Genomic DNA, 19414 nt, shown 5'->3' on the forward strand with positions numbered 1-19414 from the left:
ATAACATATAGATACATCAATAACTAACTGTACTGCAGATAGAGTTACATTGGTATGAATATGTAAATGTATGTATTTGGTGACCGTGATATAAGCCATTTTTAAACCGCATAAATACATATCTTTTTTTTATATATACAATATTATTTAGTCATAGAATATTTATCTAGGTATCTGAATTGGAATAAAAGCTAAACACGCGTCGAAAAACAGCTTACATAGTGGACATCAGTTGGTGAGTAACTATACTAAGTAAACTTTACAAATAGTAAACCCATACAGGCGTTCGTGACTTTTTTTAAGTCTTTCAGTCAATTTCCAATGATATATGGTGATATATGGTGATAACTTATTATGTATACGACATAATAGCGTCAGAAGTAATAAAGGTAAATTTTTGAGTACTGTTACGTTTAAGTAATTTTTTATTTATAATAATATTATAAAGTGTGAAAGTAACTCTGTCTGTCTGATACTCTTTCACGACCAATCGCTAAACCGAATTTGATGAAATTTATTATGAAGCAAACTTGAACTCCAAAAAAGGATATAGGCTATTTTTTGTGCATAAAACATGACAACTAATACTCTAAAACGCGAGCGAGGCCACGGGCGACTACTAGTATTCCATAAACATAAGACATACCTACATATATATAACACAAATATAAAGTGGGTGAAACCGCGGCTAAAACTAGTCTCAATATAGCATAAAAAAGTCAGCCGCCTCCCATCGTCTGTGTGCTTAATATTTTACTACACAACGGATTTTAATGCAATTTATATCAATTATTTTTTTAAATATTAGGCAACATCACACACATCCCTCTGATCCCAATGTAAGTAGCTAACGCACTTGTGTTATGGAAAATCAGAAGTAGCGACGGCGCCACAAACACCCAGACCAACACAACATTCCAAACTAATGAACTTTTTCTTCATCGACTCTGCCGAGAATTAATCCCGAGACCTCGGAGTGGAAACCGGTGTAAACACTACTCAACCACGGAAGTCGCCAAAAATTTTTATTTTTTAGCTTCAAAGTCGCAAAGAGAACTTATCTCGGCCGTGTACAGCCGGGAAGGGTGGCTAGTATAAGATAAACGACAGTTCTGACTCATCCCCAGAGTAATAACCACGATTTGGATTGAAAGACTCGTTCACTTACCGCCATTAACATTAACCATTATTAATAAAGTCTAGGATGAACATTAATAAGACTTTATCTCGTTTTATGTGAGAACTGGTTCACATTGGGACCGACTTTGATGTTCCGACAAATGTATTGGACAACATACTGATGTACATTTACTACTGTAAATGTACTACTAATGTAATACTAAATGTACTACTAATGTACTACGTTATCTTCTCCTCAAAGGCTGTAGTAAGATCACACTGCTCCAATGCGGGTACATTTACATGACACATTGGCAGGATTTTGTAGAAATTTAACACATGCAGGTTTCCTCACGATGTTTTCCTTCACCGCCGAGCACGAGATGAATTATAAGCACTATTTAAGTATAAGAAATTCAGTGGTGCTTGCCTGGGTTTGAACCTGGAATCATCGGTTAAGATGCACGCCTACTAACCACTGGACCATCTCGGCTCTTTGTATTATTATATTGGCATATGAATATGTATATCTCTGGCCATGACTGACAGATGTTGATGACGATCAGCCTGTGTTTGAGTGCTGCGGTATTCTAAGTAAATGATTTTTTACATGGTAACAGTATTATCATATTTCAATAACATACCACCCAGACCGGCTAAGGAATCCAGAATAGGACTAAGAAATATAACACCCCTTCAAGGCCAAATTCCGAGTCAGTAAAATATGTCTGGAATGTACGACTATTTATGTAGACTTATTTTTATTTTGTTTAATATTACCATGTCAATAAAAAATATATACCAAAGGCACGTCACTGCCTACATTGTTTTACAATTTTATGTCTCTGTCTGTTTGTTCCGGCTAATCTCTGGAACGGTTGGACGGAATGGTCTTTTTATTTTAGAATTATATTATATAAAATTTTAATTTAGGATATTGGGAAGAAATAATTCAAATAAACATTGGACAACATCACATATGTAACTCTGATCTCAATGTAAGTAGCTAAAGCATTTGTGTTATGGAAAATCAGAAGAATCTACGGTACCACTAACACAGACCCAAGAAAACATAGAAAACTAATGAACTTTTTCTACATCGACTAAAAAACCAAACGAGCACGAAATCGCAGGCAGACCGCGTCATCATATAAGAAATAATTTACCTTACGTATATAAACATAGAAACATAACAAAAAGGTTCTAATATGAAACAATACCGAACCGAATCTCATCGGCACTTCGTAACACTACATTTATAGCGTTTGCAGAAATAGCCAGCGGATATTTGTATAATATTACAGCTGCTAACGGTTATTAAGGGTTGAACAAACTTATATACATGACTTTGGGATAACCTTGAATACGATACCTAAAAGGCTTTGAGGTCAGCCCTATTGCTGCCTGTATAATGTTTATATTAATATAATTATTAAAATTCTATTACCTACATTTCTAACACAGCTATTAGTGTAAGAATGTAATTACGAGAGAAAGGGTTACCTTTCTCAAATTAAGTACATGTACAATTTTAAATAATTATTATATTGGTTTAATTTAATGACTATCAAAATTTTAGTAGTCCAAAAACTCTATTAATTTTAAATTATTGTTAAACTACTAATCTTAAATTTAATGTGAGGGTTACTAAACAACGTAACTGAAATTGTAAATACCAACTGTTTAACTGTTCAATAAATGATGAGTGGGTAGTTACCACCCACTCATCAGTTATTCTACCGCCAAAGTGTTGCTTTCAAGTTTGAAGGGTGAGTGAGAAAGTGTAACTACATGTACAACGGGGATAACATCTTAGTTCCCGATGTTAGTGGCGTATTGGCGATACAAGGAATGGTTACAATAATACGCCATTGTCTATGGGCGGTAGTGACCATTTTCCATCAGATGGCCCATATAATCATCCACCAACCTACCATGCGTAAAAACGAATTTTAGTAACATCGAAGACAGTAAGTCATACATACGAATTTAATTCAAAACGAACGGTAAAGTTTATTGATATAAGAGTAAAAACCGTTTAAAGAAATTCTTTTGAAGTGTCGTCATTAGTTGAAGTTTCTTTTATTTTCATTTTAACCAACAATGGCGCTGTTTTCGCGTGGAGTCAACTGGTAAAATACTAATAACGGCTCGACGTCGACGATGTCTGTTTGTTCGTACTAAAGTACGGCACAACTTAAATATAGTAGCATCGGCAAATTAAATAAAACCGATTAGTGCCGATTTATACAACCAATAGAAATAGCTCCCTTTCGCGCCATACGATACTATTCGTCGCTATAGATTCTCGCGTCAGTTCAACCCGAAAACGCAAGTGCGTGTAAATCGACGTTCATGTAATATTACAAGTTATTACGTTTGTGTAAAGATCATATTCATAAGAAATAAGTATTGACTATTGATAATTTGGGATAGCGTACTTAATTCGGATGCGATCGGTTTTACGAATTTTGCCGATGCTACATCTAAGTTGTGTCGTTCTATACAACTTATTTATTGCTGAGACTTGAATCACCGCGCTCCATACGAAATTAGACTGATTTTTTCGTGTGTTTTGTGTCGTTCGTTTGAATCGTCATTGAAATCATAAAAATGGTATCTATGTATATATAAGATTTTAAATTAACATGGTTATTTTTATTGCAGTTATTTAAAACGGAATATTTACCATAATTTTTATTTGTATTTGGTGGAATTCGATATTTCGACATTTTCTACGAATATCTTGTTCACGAGACTGAAGTTTGAGGATAGATGTTGATGTTCGAAATAACGAGCTCCATCAAATAAAAGTAAATAAATAACAAAACAAAATTAATAAATAAATTAATATGCAATAAAAAGTAAAAAAAAAAAAATTACGTATTCAAAATATTTTTAGTTCTCCAAAGTATAATGAAAACTAAAAATATTTGACTACTTAAAAGTTGATTTACAACTCTATAATGTAGTTACAATTATTGTTATTTTTTGAGCCGGTGCAAGTGTCTAATTTCTCTGAATTTCTGCCACATGTGTATTGCACTAACCCGCATTGGAACAGCGTGATGGAATATGCTCCAAACCTTCTCCTCAAAGGGACAGGCCTTAGCCCAGCAGTGGGAAATTTACAGGCTGTCGTTAAGACAGTGAACCAGCAGTAAAGTTATGAGGTAACAAACATATAAAAAAAAATACAGACGAATTGATAACCCTCCTCCTTTTTGAAGTCGGGTAAATTTAAAAGGAGATGTTTTAAATAACTGGTATCTATATGTCATATGTGAACTTATAACAATGTACTTACCTATTTTTGTTTTTATATCTAAGCATTGCGATATGTGAGGGAACTGGAGGATCTTCCGCCATTTCTTGCTTTTGCCCTTGTTGCTATCGGAACCGCCTGAGGACAAACGTATACGATTAATATGTATCTTTATTGCTATCTCATATGCAACACTATATATCTACACGTATAATAAAATTGGAGTATCTGTAATATTTAAATAGCCCTTTTTTCTCAATGCATATGTGTGTATGCGCGATACATATACCAAAATAACATTTTTTGTCTGTCTGTTTTTTCCGGCTAATCTCTGGAGCGATTGGACCGATTTTGATGGGACTTTCATTAACAGATAACTGATATAATAAGGATATTTTTTTTTTGTTAAATTCAAACGCGTATAAGGTCTCGGGCTCAGCTGGTTATTAAATAAAGTCCTTCAGTGTTTATTCGTGATAATTAAAAATGAAGAATCCGTAGGGTTATTTAAAGGTTTAGATGATAAGTTCGTTAAGACTTGATGAAATTGGCTGAAAAATAATGATGATTGCTGAGCAATAGATACGTATATATCTCATGATACAAACGCTTTATGTAGATCCTTATATAATATATTCGCATAGTAAGAAGTGCATAAATGTCACATTTAATCTAATTTTAAATGTCGAGTTATAAACCCAATTAAAAAGTGGCAACACTTAATCATTTTTTTTAAATAGAAAAAATAAACTTCACCTCTATATTTAATGCCTACATGAAAAAAAGAACAGATAGGTTAGCGTTAATAGCATCCGCGAACTGAAGAACCTCTGTATTTATTTTGGTCAGCCTTTGCTAAGTGTGTGACAAAGAACTAGCAATATTTTTCGTACTACTTTAATTACGCTATCTCTTTCACACGACACGGTAGCGTAAAACAATTCGTACGTGTTTCAGGACACACTATAGAGCATCAAGTGTGTGCACAAACATAAGTGAACCCTAACTCTCGTAAACCAACACGAGTGTGAAGGGTACACGCGTGCGATCAACGTATTTATGTGCTGAGGAACGAGAGTGTACGCTCGCATCTGCCAGAAACGGGGTGTAACTGAGAACTTTTCTACATATAACTCACTGGCATTTATTCGGGCCCATCCGGGGATTTCAAGTCAGAACTACTTACTAGAACAGCGAGGCAATCAATGGAATAATAATCGCGTTTCGATATTCAAATTTAGAATTTCTTATGTAACCTTCTTAGTATAGTTCATATTAAATAATTTCCACAAATCCTTTACAAAGGGAGCAGGTATTTTAACTTCTTCACTTAATATAGGTATTCTATGTCGCCTAAGGGGAATAGAGATGCTTAATGTTTCATATATAACATTAATAAATAATACACATTTAACTTTAGATGCATAATAGTATTTCATAAATACTTATACTATGAGAACGGATCTCTGTCATTTTGATATCTCAGCACGAACACACTGCAACACGCTGAACTGATCGTAATTAAATTTGGCATTGAATTAGCCTGGAAATTGGACATAGGCTTATAAATGTCAGGTTTAACGGGCAACATTTGACGCAAATAGAATCGTGGTATATAATATACAGTATATTAATCGATTTTATGTTATATTGATCATTAGCTTTTATTTCAGCCAATTGACTGCAGATTAATGTTTTATTTAAGTTTCACTGGACTATTATTAGTATTATCGAGGCCACAACAAATTACATATTATATACTTACGAAAAAAAAAATAAAGCTTGATTCACATAAGTTAAAATAACTGCGATATAAAACCCTACTAGTGAGTAAGTAAGTAACAGCCTGTAAATTTCCCACTGCTGAGATAAGGCCTCCTCTTCCATTTAGGAGAGGGTTTGGAACATATTCCACCACGCTGATCCAATGCGGGTTGGTGGAATGCACATGTGGCAGAATTTCGATGAAATTAGGCACATGCAGGTTTCCTCACGATGTTTTCCTTCACCGCCGAGCCCGAGATGAATTATAAACACAATTAAGCACATATATATAGTGGTGCTTGCCTGGGTTTTAACCAGCAATCATCGGTTAAGATGCACGCGTTCTAACCACTGGGCCATCTCGGCTAATATACTACTATACTAATATTATATATGCGAAAGTAACTCTGCTCGTCTGTCTGTCTTGCTTTTACGCGAAAACTACTAGACCGATTTTAATAAAATTTGGTACAAAAATAGTCTAGAGTCTGAGTAAGGTCTTAAATTCATAATTGTAATATTATAAGTTAATTTGTAAATATATTCCTATAAGCACAATTTTGCCCACGCTTACAATAATAATAAAAAAAAGCTTCAGTATAAATCCAGCAACTGAAGCAATTGAAAATGCCAGAATAAAAATCTATCTATTGCAGGTATAAGTTATCATTGTCGGGATGAAGAGTAACTTATATGTTGTTCCAGACAATAATTTATCACTGTAGCAAATTTCATTCATACCTATTCAGGCGTTTCGGCGTGATGGACTGATAAACATCAATCTATTCAAACATTCGCATCTATAATGTCAGTAAAATATTACAAACTAGAAGTCTATCGCGACTTCACACGCATTTTAGGCATTGGTTGTCATGTGTCAGGTGATAACAGCCTATGTTCTTTGTTGAGTTCAAGTTTGCTTCATACCAAATTTCATTAAGTCGGTGTTTAGCGGTTTGGTCTTGAAAGAGACAGACAGACTGACATACAGACAGAGTTACTGTCACATTTATTATATTAATATAGACGATAAACAACAAATGATTTAAAAATCACGATCCAGTTGAGATACTTTCTTTGATTCCTGATATAATCTTTCCGAACGAGATTTTTCTATCATATATTTTCAACCGACTTCCAAAAGGAGGAGGTTATCAATTCGTCTGTATTTTTTTTTTTTTTTTTTTATGTTTGTTACCTCATAACTTTTCACTGGGTAGACCGATTTTGATAATTTTTTTTTTGTTCGAAAGGTAGTGCTTCCCGTGGGGTCCCATTTTTTTTTAATTTTTTTCCGATGATGGTATCCATATGAAAACGACATAAGTCTTAAATTTGCATTATGTATATGCGCGACAAATAGGTGAATAACTGAAAATCACGTTAACCAATTTTGATAATTCTTTTTTTATTATAAAATATATACTTCAAGGGTAATTTGGTGAAAGTTTGGTAAGGTTCTGAGTACAGGATCCATGACAAAGTAACGGAACGGAAGGGAACGGAACAATTCTGAGGAGCACGTTAGCGATACTCGGTCGAATCTTTTATTTATAGGTTATTTGGATATTTGAGTCACCTTCCGTGATGTGGTTATGTTAATGTAATTATCATAGTCGAATATTATAATCGACTAGCTACCCACCCCGGCTTCGCACGGGTGCAATACTGATACTATATAAATATACTACAGAATTTGTGTATTTACGACATTACATCGCAAACTTCTGAAATTATCAGTGTTTCTTTACTATATTGTTCATGTATTATATACACAAACCTTCCCCTTGAATCACACTATCTTTTAAAAAAACCGGATCAAAATCCGTTGCGTAGATTTAAAAATATAGGGACAGAGAAAGCGACTTTGTTTTATACTATGTAGTGATGCAACTCCTATACGGCTCGCAGTTAGGGTGCGATATGGGGCAGAATTTCTTACTATCTTTAATCAAATTTTGTGTATGTGATGTGATGTCATATGATGTACGAAATATAGTTGGTCTTTTTCAAAGTTTTTTTGCTGAGTTCGATTACAGCTCTTTCGAGGGATCCTTGTAGTTTACGCCGCGTGACGTATTAAATCCGCATTTTCGAAAGTCTATTTTTGCTTTATTCGCAAGTTTCCTTTGAAATTGTCCTCGAAGTAGTTTCTGACTCATATAAACGGAACGCTTAATCTATCCATATTATAAAAAATTAGTTAGTCAACATGAGCTTCACTTAAAATCAAAAAATAAATAAAAATTTTAACAAAAGGAAAAACCGACTTCAAACAAAACACTATTTTAAAACAAATGAATATGCACGAAAAAGGTAATAAAAATAATTGCGTATTCAACATAATTTTTAGAGTCTTCCTAAGTTAAATGAAATGAAAAATATTAGACTACTTAAAAGTCGATTAACGATTATATCATGTAGTTATAATTATTGTTATATTTGGAGTCGGTGTCAGCCAATAAAACCCTACATACATACGTATATCTATCAAAAAACAATACGAGAAAACTTTAACAAATATGTTTTTTACAAATTACCTTTTACACAATAATATACTGGATCAATCAAGGGGCTCGTATCGCTTCTTTCTTTTGATTGTTGGGGCAAGGGCACCGTGGCTGACACCGGCTCCAAATATACCAATAACTATAACTACATGATATAATCGTTAATCGACTTTTAAGTAGTCTAATATTTTTCATTTCATTTAACTTAGGAAGACTCTAAAAATTATGTTGAATACGCAATTATTTTTATTACCTTTTTCGTGCATATTCATTTGTTTTAAAATAGTGTTTTGTTTGAAGTCGGTTTTTCTTTTTGTTAAAATTTTTATTTATTTAAAAAGATTTTAGTATGAACGTAATTTTTATATTATAATCTGTCGCCTCCCTAAATAAACGGATAATGTGACGCAAATAAAAATATTATTTAAATATTTATGTTAGCTGCTAGCATTAGCGCGTGAAACCATACGTTCAACTCTATTATATTATATACTAGCGACCCGACCCGGATTCGCACGGTTGCAATGCTGATACTAAATACACTACAGAATGTCTTACTATGTTTTAAGACATTCTCTACTATATTGTGCATGTATTATACATATAAACCTTCCTCTTCAATCTATCTATTAAAAAAACGCTTCAAAAATCCATTGCGGAATATTAAAGATCCAAGGATATATACTATGTAATGTTACAGTATGTAGTTTAAGATATATAATATATATACAGATTGAGGTTACGCAATGCATTGATTTATAATTGAAATAAATTTTAATAAGAACTGGATAGCTGGCCACGAGCTTGTCACAACTGGAGCGCAATTAAACGCTAAATCTTGTTAAGTCACTTCACACTGACCAAACATTATCGCGTTCATAAATGTTAATTTACGTATAGTACGACACAACTTAGATGTCGCATCGGCAAAATTCGTAAAACCGATCACATCCGAATTAAGTACGCTATCCCAAATTATTAATATTTATTTCTCACGCGAATATGATCTTTGCACAAATGTAATAACTTGTAATATCATATGACCTAATATATTTGTCAATTTGACGCGTCGATTTACATGCACTTGCTTTCTCTGACGCATTAATCTATAGCGACAAATAGCGTCGAATGGCGCGATAGGGAACTATTTCTATTGGTCGTGTAAATCGACAGTAATCGGTTTTATTTTCATTCCATTTCATTTTTAACCGACTTCAAAAAAAGGAGGAGGTTCTCAATTCGTCGGGGCCATTTTTTTTATTTTTTTTTTTTATTTTTTATGTATGTTACCGAATTACTCGAAGATGGCTGGGCCGATTTTGACAATTCTTTTTTTGTTTGAAAGGGCATGTTTTACAGGTGGTCCCATTGTCAGGAGATCAGGATTTGATAATGGGATCCTGGAGAAATCGAGGGAACTCCTCAAATTTTATAGGCACACCTATAGTGATTTTGGTTTTATTCAAAGTGCCTTGGTCATATGCTCACGAAAAGTGACATTTGATGAAGTGGAACTGATGATGAAGACCACAACTAGTAATCAGAACCTATTAGTAAGTAACTATTTTACGGGCTTAGTTCTATTTCTTTAAGATAGTAGTCAAGCAATTGATGTTAGTAAACATGCCTATGATGAAGTCTAGCTAATGGTGGACTACCAGGAGAACTCCTCAATGATTAACGGCATTAAAGTGAATGACAAACACTACCAATTGTAATTATAAATAACAAAACAACACTGAAAAGCAGTAAATAAATTTTTATAAATTAAAAAAAACCGCCTTCAAAAATGAACTAAAAAGAAAAAAATAATCAGTTACATCCATATCCAATTTACGATTTTTTAATCACCTTTTGAAGGCGGTGCCAACAAAGTAAATAAATTCCTATATTGAAATCATTTAATTTGTTTCGATAGGTTTGTCTAATGGTGTCATCTATACAATAAATAGATTTAGTTTTTGTATGTATGTATTATGTACCTATACGCATATATAGCAATGTTGGCACCGACTTTGAGAGGTGATTAAAAAATCGTAAATTGGATATGGATGTAACTGATTATTTTTTTCTTTTTAGTTCATTTTTGAAGGCGATTTTTTTTAATTTATAAAAATTTATCCGATGCTACATCTAATTTGTGTCTTACTATACGTTGCATGACATTATTCATTGCGTTCTATTTTCAAATATTCTGACGTGTTATATCATAAAATTGAGAGGTACTTTTCATTTCAAACAAAAAATGTATAAAGGCCTACATTTGAACTTATCACGGTATTTTGGATAGATATTTTTACTTTTTGGGTCTTTTATTTGTGCCTGGAGGACAGAGAGATTGTCGCGTCAATGTCACGTGCGAAGTATTGTAGATGCAGGGCAGTTAATAAGGTATTATAATCAACAAATAAAATAATAAACAAAAGATTAAGTCAATCATATAATAATAATACTTTATATCGTCAGATGGCGCTGACATAGTGAGCTAGGGATAACGCTTCATTCTCAAACAAAATCAGATGACACCGTCGCTACCATTGATGCCCTGCTAGTGTCAATAACAGACAAGTTAAGATCAGAACGTGCTGTCATATCCTACTCATATTATAAATGTTTGTGAGGACGGATGCATGTATAGTACGACACAAATAATATGTAGCATCGGAAAATACAATGAAATTAAAATAAAACCGATCACTGCCGATTTACACGACCAACAGAAATAGCTCCCTATCGCGCCATTCGAAGCTATTCGTCGCTATAGATTGTCGCGTCAGTTCAACCCGAGAAAGCAAGTGCATGTAAATCGACGTGTCAAATTGACGAATATATTAGGTCATATGATGTTACAAGTTATTACGTTCGCGTAAAGATCATATTCACATGAGAAATAAATATTAATAATTTGGGATAGTGTACTTAATTCGGATGTGATCGGTTTTCCGAATTTTGCCGATGCTACATCTAAGTTGTGTCGTACTATATATTTGTTACTCTTTCACGAAAAAACTACTGAACGAATTTGGATGCAAAACAGTGTAACACATAGATTATAATTTATAATGATTTTATGTAAATCGGACATAATATAACGATACATATACGTACATACATACAAGTACCCGTGCGAAGCCGGGGCAACTCGCTAGTATGTATCGAAACGTTTCTTTGAAAAGCATATATGATATAGATTCCTACATTCGATGTATACATTTTATTCATCTTTCGAAGTAATATTTAAATCGGTGAACATTGGAATTATCGATCGACCTTATTTTTTTAATTCTTTTTTCTTACTTCATGTCTCTGTTAACTGAGTGTCATAAATAAAGTATCTAACTATATCCTATCTCTATCCTATGTCTAAAATCAGCATCGCAATATCAAAATGGAATTGTCAACCTACCACTTAACTACATTTAGGCGTTATGTGTTCTTAGTAAAAATTAAAGTAAATCATTTTCATTTGCGTAATTATCTCCTTAATAATTCTTATCTTATAATATCCTACAACAATTAATAATAAGCATATCAAAGTATCACGATATACATATCTTTTTTTTCGTCAAAATCGAGTGAAAGGTCACTGACACGCATAAGTTAAGATACAAAAACTATTCATACAAATCGACGATCGGAGGTTTAAAGATAATTTATTAAATAGAATTGTATCAATCCATTGATTATTTTAATGACACACTTTATTGTATCTTAACGTAACTTACGAAAACGTAAATTTTCATGTTACGTTCTAATACAGAATATGTCTTACATTAGCAATATCGGCAGAATAGTTCTAAATTTGTATAATTGTTAATAAAATTAGAACTACTCCGATATATAAAAAGCAATAATTTAGGGCAAACGTATTTTATGATTAAAAAGGTACAAATAGGGTTTAAGACGCGAGGTTTTCCGCAGCGATAAATCGTGATCGTGTGGAATGTCTAACAGGCGATTGAATTAAGACTTAAGTTAGCGTACCCGACGTATAAATAACACTTTAAGACCATATAAGAACTTAATACAGTAATTAAAGTTCCTTAAGTGTCGAACCGCATCAAATCACACCATTTTCATTGAACACGAACGTGTCAATAAATGTTATTCCCAGGCGTGCAACATTAAAAATCGAAATTAAAAAAAAAAAATAACTTAAACGGCAAATGTAATTATACCATATGAGGATTTTAAGGTTGACGTCAATCATTTTGATTTAGTGTTGCCAACTTAATATGTCCTACTAGCGATCCGCCCTGTCTGCGCATGGCTACGACATCACATTACAAACTTTTAAAATTATCAGTGTTTGTTTACAATATTGTGTATGTATTCATTCATACAAACTTTCTTCCGAATCACTCTATCTATTAAAAAAACCGCATCAAAATCCGTTCCGTAATTTTAAAGATCTAAGCATACATAGCGACAGATAGCAGTAAGCGACTTTGTTTTATACTATTTAATGATTAATGATAACGATGCAGAAAAATAATTTGGAACACTTTCATCAATAAGGTAGCCGAGATGGTTGCTTAGTGGTATAACTGAAGTCCGTCTATGTGGGAACCACCCACTCATCAGATATTCTCTCGCCAAACGGCAATACTTAGTATTGTTAAGTTACGGTTTAAAAGGTGAATATATCACTGTAACTGCAGAATAACATCTTAGCTCTCAAGGTTGGTAGCACGATGTACATGTAATAAATGTGTATGGGCTGTCGACCGCTCATCATAATGCACACAAAACAAATATAAAATATAAAGAAATAAGTTTTATATTGTATATGGTTAGTTACGGCATCGGACTCATTTTTATTATGGTATAAGTTGGCGGACAAACGTATGGGCTACCTAATGGAAAGTGGTCACCACCGTCCATAGACAATGGCGCTAAGAAATATTAACCATTCCTTAGATTATTAATGCGCCACCAACCTCGGGTATTAAGATGTTTTGTATTGTGCCTGTAGTTGCACCGGCTCACTCACCCTTCAAGCCGGAACACAACAATACTGAATACTGTTGTTTGGAGTGGAATATCTGATGAATGGGTGGTACCTACCCAGACTGACTTGCACAAAGCCCTACTACCAAGTATAAATCCGCTACTTATGTTTATATGTACATACGACAGCCAATGGCTTTAGGAGATGTTACTAATTAAATTAAAGGACAATTTTTTACAACAACTGTACGAAAGCGCCATAGAACGACAACCATCCCAATCTTGGACCGCCCACATCCAAACCATACACGCCATCTTTTTTAAATCGTCCATCCTATAATACGTAATAGTAATACTTTATCTTTAGGTAAATTCCTTTTTAAAGTATACGGTAATTTTTTAAGTACTCACTTACATATCAAAATACACTTAGTAAAGCACATACTTTGTACTACGCCTCGCACATACATACGTTTATTATATAAGGTTTTTTATTTTTATTACGCTATGTAAACAACACCTAAATTGTTAAACCCTACACAAAAACTGTGATTTATAAGTTAAATATCTGTTATCCCAGCGCTTTGCTTGAATACTTAATAAAATAAGGATTTTGTTTTCAGGATAAATTTTCAGACTTTATAAGTTTTTTAATATTTTTTTTCTGGAAAACAAAATAAAAATATTTTTTATTGGACTTTAAAACTATATAAAATTTTAGTATATCTTATCTGTGTATTTTTTATTATACTCCTGTATATTTTTATTTTTAAACAGCATGGCAATCGTAATCTTCTTCAATGGTACATCTATCTATAATTTGTATATACCACCGTAAAAAAAATTAATACCGTTAGATAATTATCTATATCACGCAATTACAAACTGTCGAATGATTGTGAACGTTTATTCAACTTACAATATAACATACACAATTTCGATAGTGCTAGTCGATTCTAGCTGAAATCTGCTCCGATAGATTATAAACTAAAGAATAATTATATGAATTTAACGCATGTGAAATTGTAAGCAGTATGTTGCGGTTAACAATCTTTTGACAGTTCACAATCTCGCTAGATACGGATAGACGAGATATGCCATCTAGCTTCGTATATCTAATACCGATCTTGACTTTTTAATTGTGGTAGTGGCTACATATAACACCTTAGATCCCGAGTTTCTGCGTGCTGACACAAATTGTGCCTGATAAAAGTTATTGGGTTTTACTATCCAAATTTTTCTCGATAACAGCTAGGGTCCCAGAAACTAGAAGTGTGAATATATTTCCGTATCTTGAAGGTACGTTTAGCTGTTGGTGCTGTATTTGAACACTTTTCTGCCGTATCGGAATTGCTGTCCCATCGAACTGGTGAGACTCTCACTTGAGATTGGTCGAAACCGATCAGGGCTACATCATAGACTAAGTTACTATTGGACACTGGTGAAGGTGGTGGATATTTTACATTCAACGTTAACCTGTAAAAGGACAATACAAAACTGCTTCTAAAACCTCACTTGAGTGCGAATTGAAATACATTTTTTACCGGATGATTTGGGTTAGAAGTTAGTTAATTAGTTGTACCGTTAAATGAGATGAAAAACGTACAACCATTTACGGTCATATTAAGCTAACATTTGAGCCAGCTAAGGTGTTTTAAAAGTGTAAACAATTTTATACGAACGATTTACTTGAATATGAAATAGTCGATCTGGCACTCCTTTTCGGGTCATTGACATTAAAATATATTTACATTTAAAAAAAAAAATAGTCTATGAAATAGTTTAATCTTTAATTGTAAACGTGTGACGTGACAATATAGGGAGTATATAATTGCGACTAAAATATGAAATATAATTAAGAAAATTATTTTTCATTAGAACTTAATTAGTCGATGATTTGACAAGTATGCGTTAAAAATATTTTCCATCTTACTATTAATACTGTGTGTAATTTCTAATATATAATTCTTTCGAACTTATTCCATTATTCAATTAAAGCTTTACTACTAACTGACTGAAAATAAGTTCTCAATTCGCTGTCTTAAACTCGTTAATTTATGAATGGATTTAGCAAATTTTTTTTTAATTTCGATTTAAAGGAATGCCGCAAAACATAAGAGGTTATTGGTAAAATTATTTTTGTTTTATTTATTAACTCAGAGCATTACTTGAAGAAAATTTATTTGCTTCTTTTAAATTATTATTATTCACAAAACACGAATAACTAGAAACATCCTTTAGTTATCGTATAAGAACCGTTATATAGTCGGAACCACCACCACTAACAAATAAAGTTTATTTTAAGACACTTTTGTTCGTATATTAATTAATTACGGTTTATTTTCTAGAAATGCATGAAACCAGTCGATCGGCGCCATGAATGCTAATTAAACAGGTTCACGCTTGTCCCTATCCTTAGTTAGTCAATTCACTTGTATTCAATTAATTATTTAGGCGTATTGGGAGCGTTGTTATGTGAACAATTTTAATAATGGAATTGCAGTTACAATTTACCGTTTAAAACAGAAAAAGGAACGCATAAGTAATTCCATATTTAAATTCGCAACTGTTCGAAGGTAATACAAAACTTTTTTTTTTTTATTCTACAACTTCGGCAAAAGTCTAATTATATTTGTTGGGTTGGCAATTGAATCGTAATGGTAAGTGATCACCTTCGTAAGTATGCAATCAATCAATCAATGCTACCAACCTATCTATCTACTGTGTTGTATCCATTGTGTCTTTAATTACATTGGCTCAATTACTCTTAAGCCGGGATGATCGAGTGATTAGAACACGTGAGTTTTGCACGAAGATTGCTGATTCAAATTGCAAAGCAAAATCGTTTTAACCGACTGTTAAAATAGGAGATGCTCGCAATGAAGTTGTACATTTTTAAGTTGGACATTTATGTATCGATGTTTAAAATTATCTTTTTATTTCTTGCCCATTTTTCACTCCAATTTTATTTTTAATTTATATGAAGTTGATGTTTTTATCACGAGTTCTATTGTTTGTAGTAAAGCATCTCGTGCTCCGCGGTTTTTCATCTTCGTCAGTAAAATATTATTTATAAGTTGTCATTAATAGATTAGTAGGTTTTCAAATCGCGCTATAATCGTCTTCGAATTGTTACGATAAATAAATCATTGTTCAAAATAAAATTTAAGTTTCCTGAATTAGTAATTCATTTCATTCGTCATCTAACAGCGGTAGAGGAAAAGATCGTGAGGCTACTTTATGTGTGGGGTGAAATTATGCATCATGTGTTTCCACCAGAATGCATTGGAGCACTGTAGCGGAGTATGCTTCAAACCTCCTCAAGAACAGTCTTCATAGGCAGAGGACACTTGAACGCTCTTACTTTGCTTAGCCTTCAACCCATACACCCGGTTTTATTATTTGCTTTTTAATTGAACGATTGATTAGTTATGAATCTTCTTAAAAAAGGTGATTTTTAATTTATAAGTTATATCTGTATAGATTTTGCTGTTACGTATGTGTGCGTGATTAAAATATAAAAGGTGATATCGACTGTAAACAAACTTAATATGACAAGAATTAACAATGAGTTTTTATTTGAGTTTTCATTTACAACTCAACTATTTTTTTTAATTTACTTAAATTGTATAAAGATTAAATAGCACCAAGTCAAATAAGTTTATAATAATATTTATTTAAGAGATTGTAATTTTTATAATACGATAAAGTTCAATAAACTTTTGTGTTTTGTGTTTAACCCAAACATGTGACATAATGCGTTTGAACAATTTTATCTTAAGTGGTTTATGTAACTGTCTAACCTTTGAAAGCGATAAGGAAAAAAATATATATACGTACATTGTTATAAAACATCGTCATCTAAATTCTATTGAAAAAATATTATGTCTAGATAGAATAAAAAAAAACATACTAAAACAATTAGGCCTATTTCATTATCTTGGTGTGCGTGACAACTACGCTTCACACTAGCCAAACATCATCCTACGTTCCTTGTGTGCGTGTACGTAGAGGTCTACTATTGGTCACAATTTTTTCCTTTAATGCGTTTTCCTTTTTGAAAGTCTATCTAGACTTTAAATAGTTAATCAAAGAGAAAAATGTAATTCGTTTTGTGACTAAATTTTAAATTAAGAACAACGTGTTTTTTTTTTTGCATACAATATTTGACTCTGATTGTAAGTTCATGGTCTAAATCTAAAGATTCTGGTAATTTAATAAAGTTTGAATCTCTTTTAAACGACATCTGTTCCTTTTTTTATACAACAAATAATGTCAATAAAATACATCTTGTCATCATTCTTTTTTTTGCTACCATGGAAATATAATTTATTTTAATAAACACTTCACTGTTTTATTTTTAATATGTTGCCATATGGTAAACCCTCTTTATTTAAGATAGAAGTATATTTTTATTATTCTTAGTCATTGATTGAGAATTTTTTTTACAATTTAATATTTTTTATAAAATTACAATATTAATCTTTTTTAATCTAAGAAGACCTCATTGCAAACACTAACAAAATATTCTATGCATAACTGCTAACAGCAAATAGATAAAGATGATCAAGCTTTTGAACTCATTTCAGTACAATAAATGCTGATTAATCCATTTCAAACTTCTTTTTTTTAAATGTTGTTTATTGGACTGTTGTACGACAAATACTATAAAATTTTGATAACAATCATTGCAATGAATAATTTGCTAAAAATGCATATTATCTTTATTTGATAAAATTTCTTTTATCAAATAATGTTGATTAAATAATGCAGGTCAATTCAGACTCAATATAAAAAATAAAACCATACAATCAGTTTAATGTTTAAGTAAATAAATAAATACCTTTATAACTATAAGGAAAATGAAAATGAAGATAAATAAAAATTATATTGATAAATTTGTATGTCTATTACCGTGAAAATTTAAAAAGAATGCTTAACACTTATGGTAGCTAAATTTGCATTTTTGTGATTTGCTATACCTATATTGAGCGCTATTACGATTAATCTTTAATTATAATACTCCACTTAACTACTTGTATATTATAGCCCAAGTTAGGATAACAGCTTTGTTGACATTCGTAAAGCAATTTTGAAAATGCATACCTAATATAATCAATTATTCGATCTGTCTACAATGATATAACAAGAATTCTATGTCAAATGTTTTTTATTTAACTTTTGTTCTCTTGTCGTTGGAATAGACTATATGTGTTTTTACCTTTTAGACAATGACTCTATAGATGACAATTCATTGAAACATATTAGTTAAATAGATAGCCCAGACAATAGCAGAAAGTCCTGACTTATATAAAGATAATAGTGCTTTTATTGTAAGCAATCTTGACCACATATTATTGCCAGACCTAAATAAGATTTTTTTTTTACCAGAGATGCACTAATGTCAGTAGAAAGAATGAACAAATCCCAATGGAACAACTATTTCAATCCATCAAAAACAACTGTTTTAAATAACCACAAAATCTCAAACTGTATGAAAATATAAGATATAAGGTAAGAGTAGAGAGGTAAAGTATGGTACACTCAGTTAATCTTTATAACAATCTACTAAAACTATTATTTATTATTTGCATTATCAATTAATAAATAATAGGTTGCTGTTGTTTTAATTGGTGGTAGGGCTCTATGCAAAGCCTTAAACATTTGTGCAAGCAGTAATATATTGTCATTGTATTTCAGTTGTAACATTCCAATTTTCTAGATTGGTGTTTTTTATGTAAGTAATGGTAAGTATATCATACAGCCTCAATAACTATGGGGGGCAGTGATCAATAACCATTGCAGA

The 19414-nt window shown here is 32.1% G+C and overlaps 1 protein-coding gene across 2 annotated transcripts in view; it reads right to left on the minus strand.

Moving 5' to 3' along the window:
- LOC124539684 (G protein-coupled receptor kinase 2) overlaps positions 1-19414 on the minus strand; it is an 80088-nt gene that overhangs the window by 59267 nt on the left and 1407 nt on the right. For both annotated transcript variants that reach the window (XM_047117008.1, XM_047117007.1), the window contains exon 2: positions 4427-4522. In XM_047117008.1, coding sequence (XP_046972964.1) covers positions 4427-4522 — 96 coding nt within the window. The remainder of the gene's footprint in view (positions 1-4426; positions 4523-19414) is intronic.

Source organism: Vanessa cardui, chromosome 23 (genome assembly GCF_905220365.1).
Source record: "Vanessa cardui chromosome 23, ilVanCard2.1, whole genome shotgun sequence".
NCBI lineage: Eukaryota > Metazoa > Arthropoda > Insecta > Lepidoptera > Nymphalidae > Vanessa > Vanessa cardui.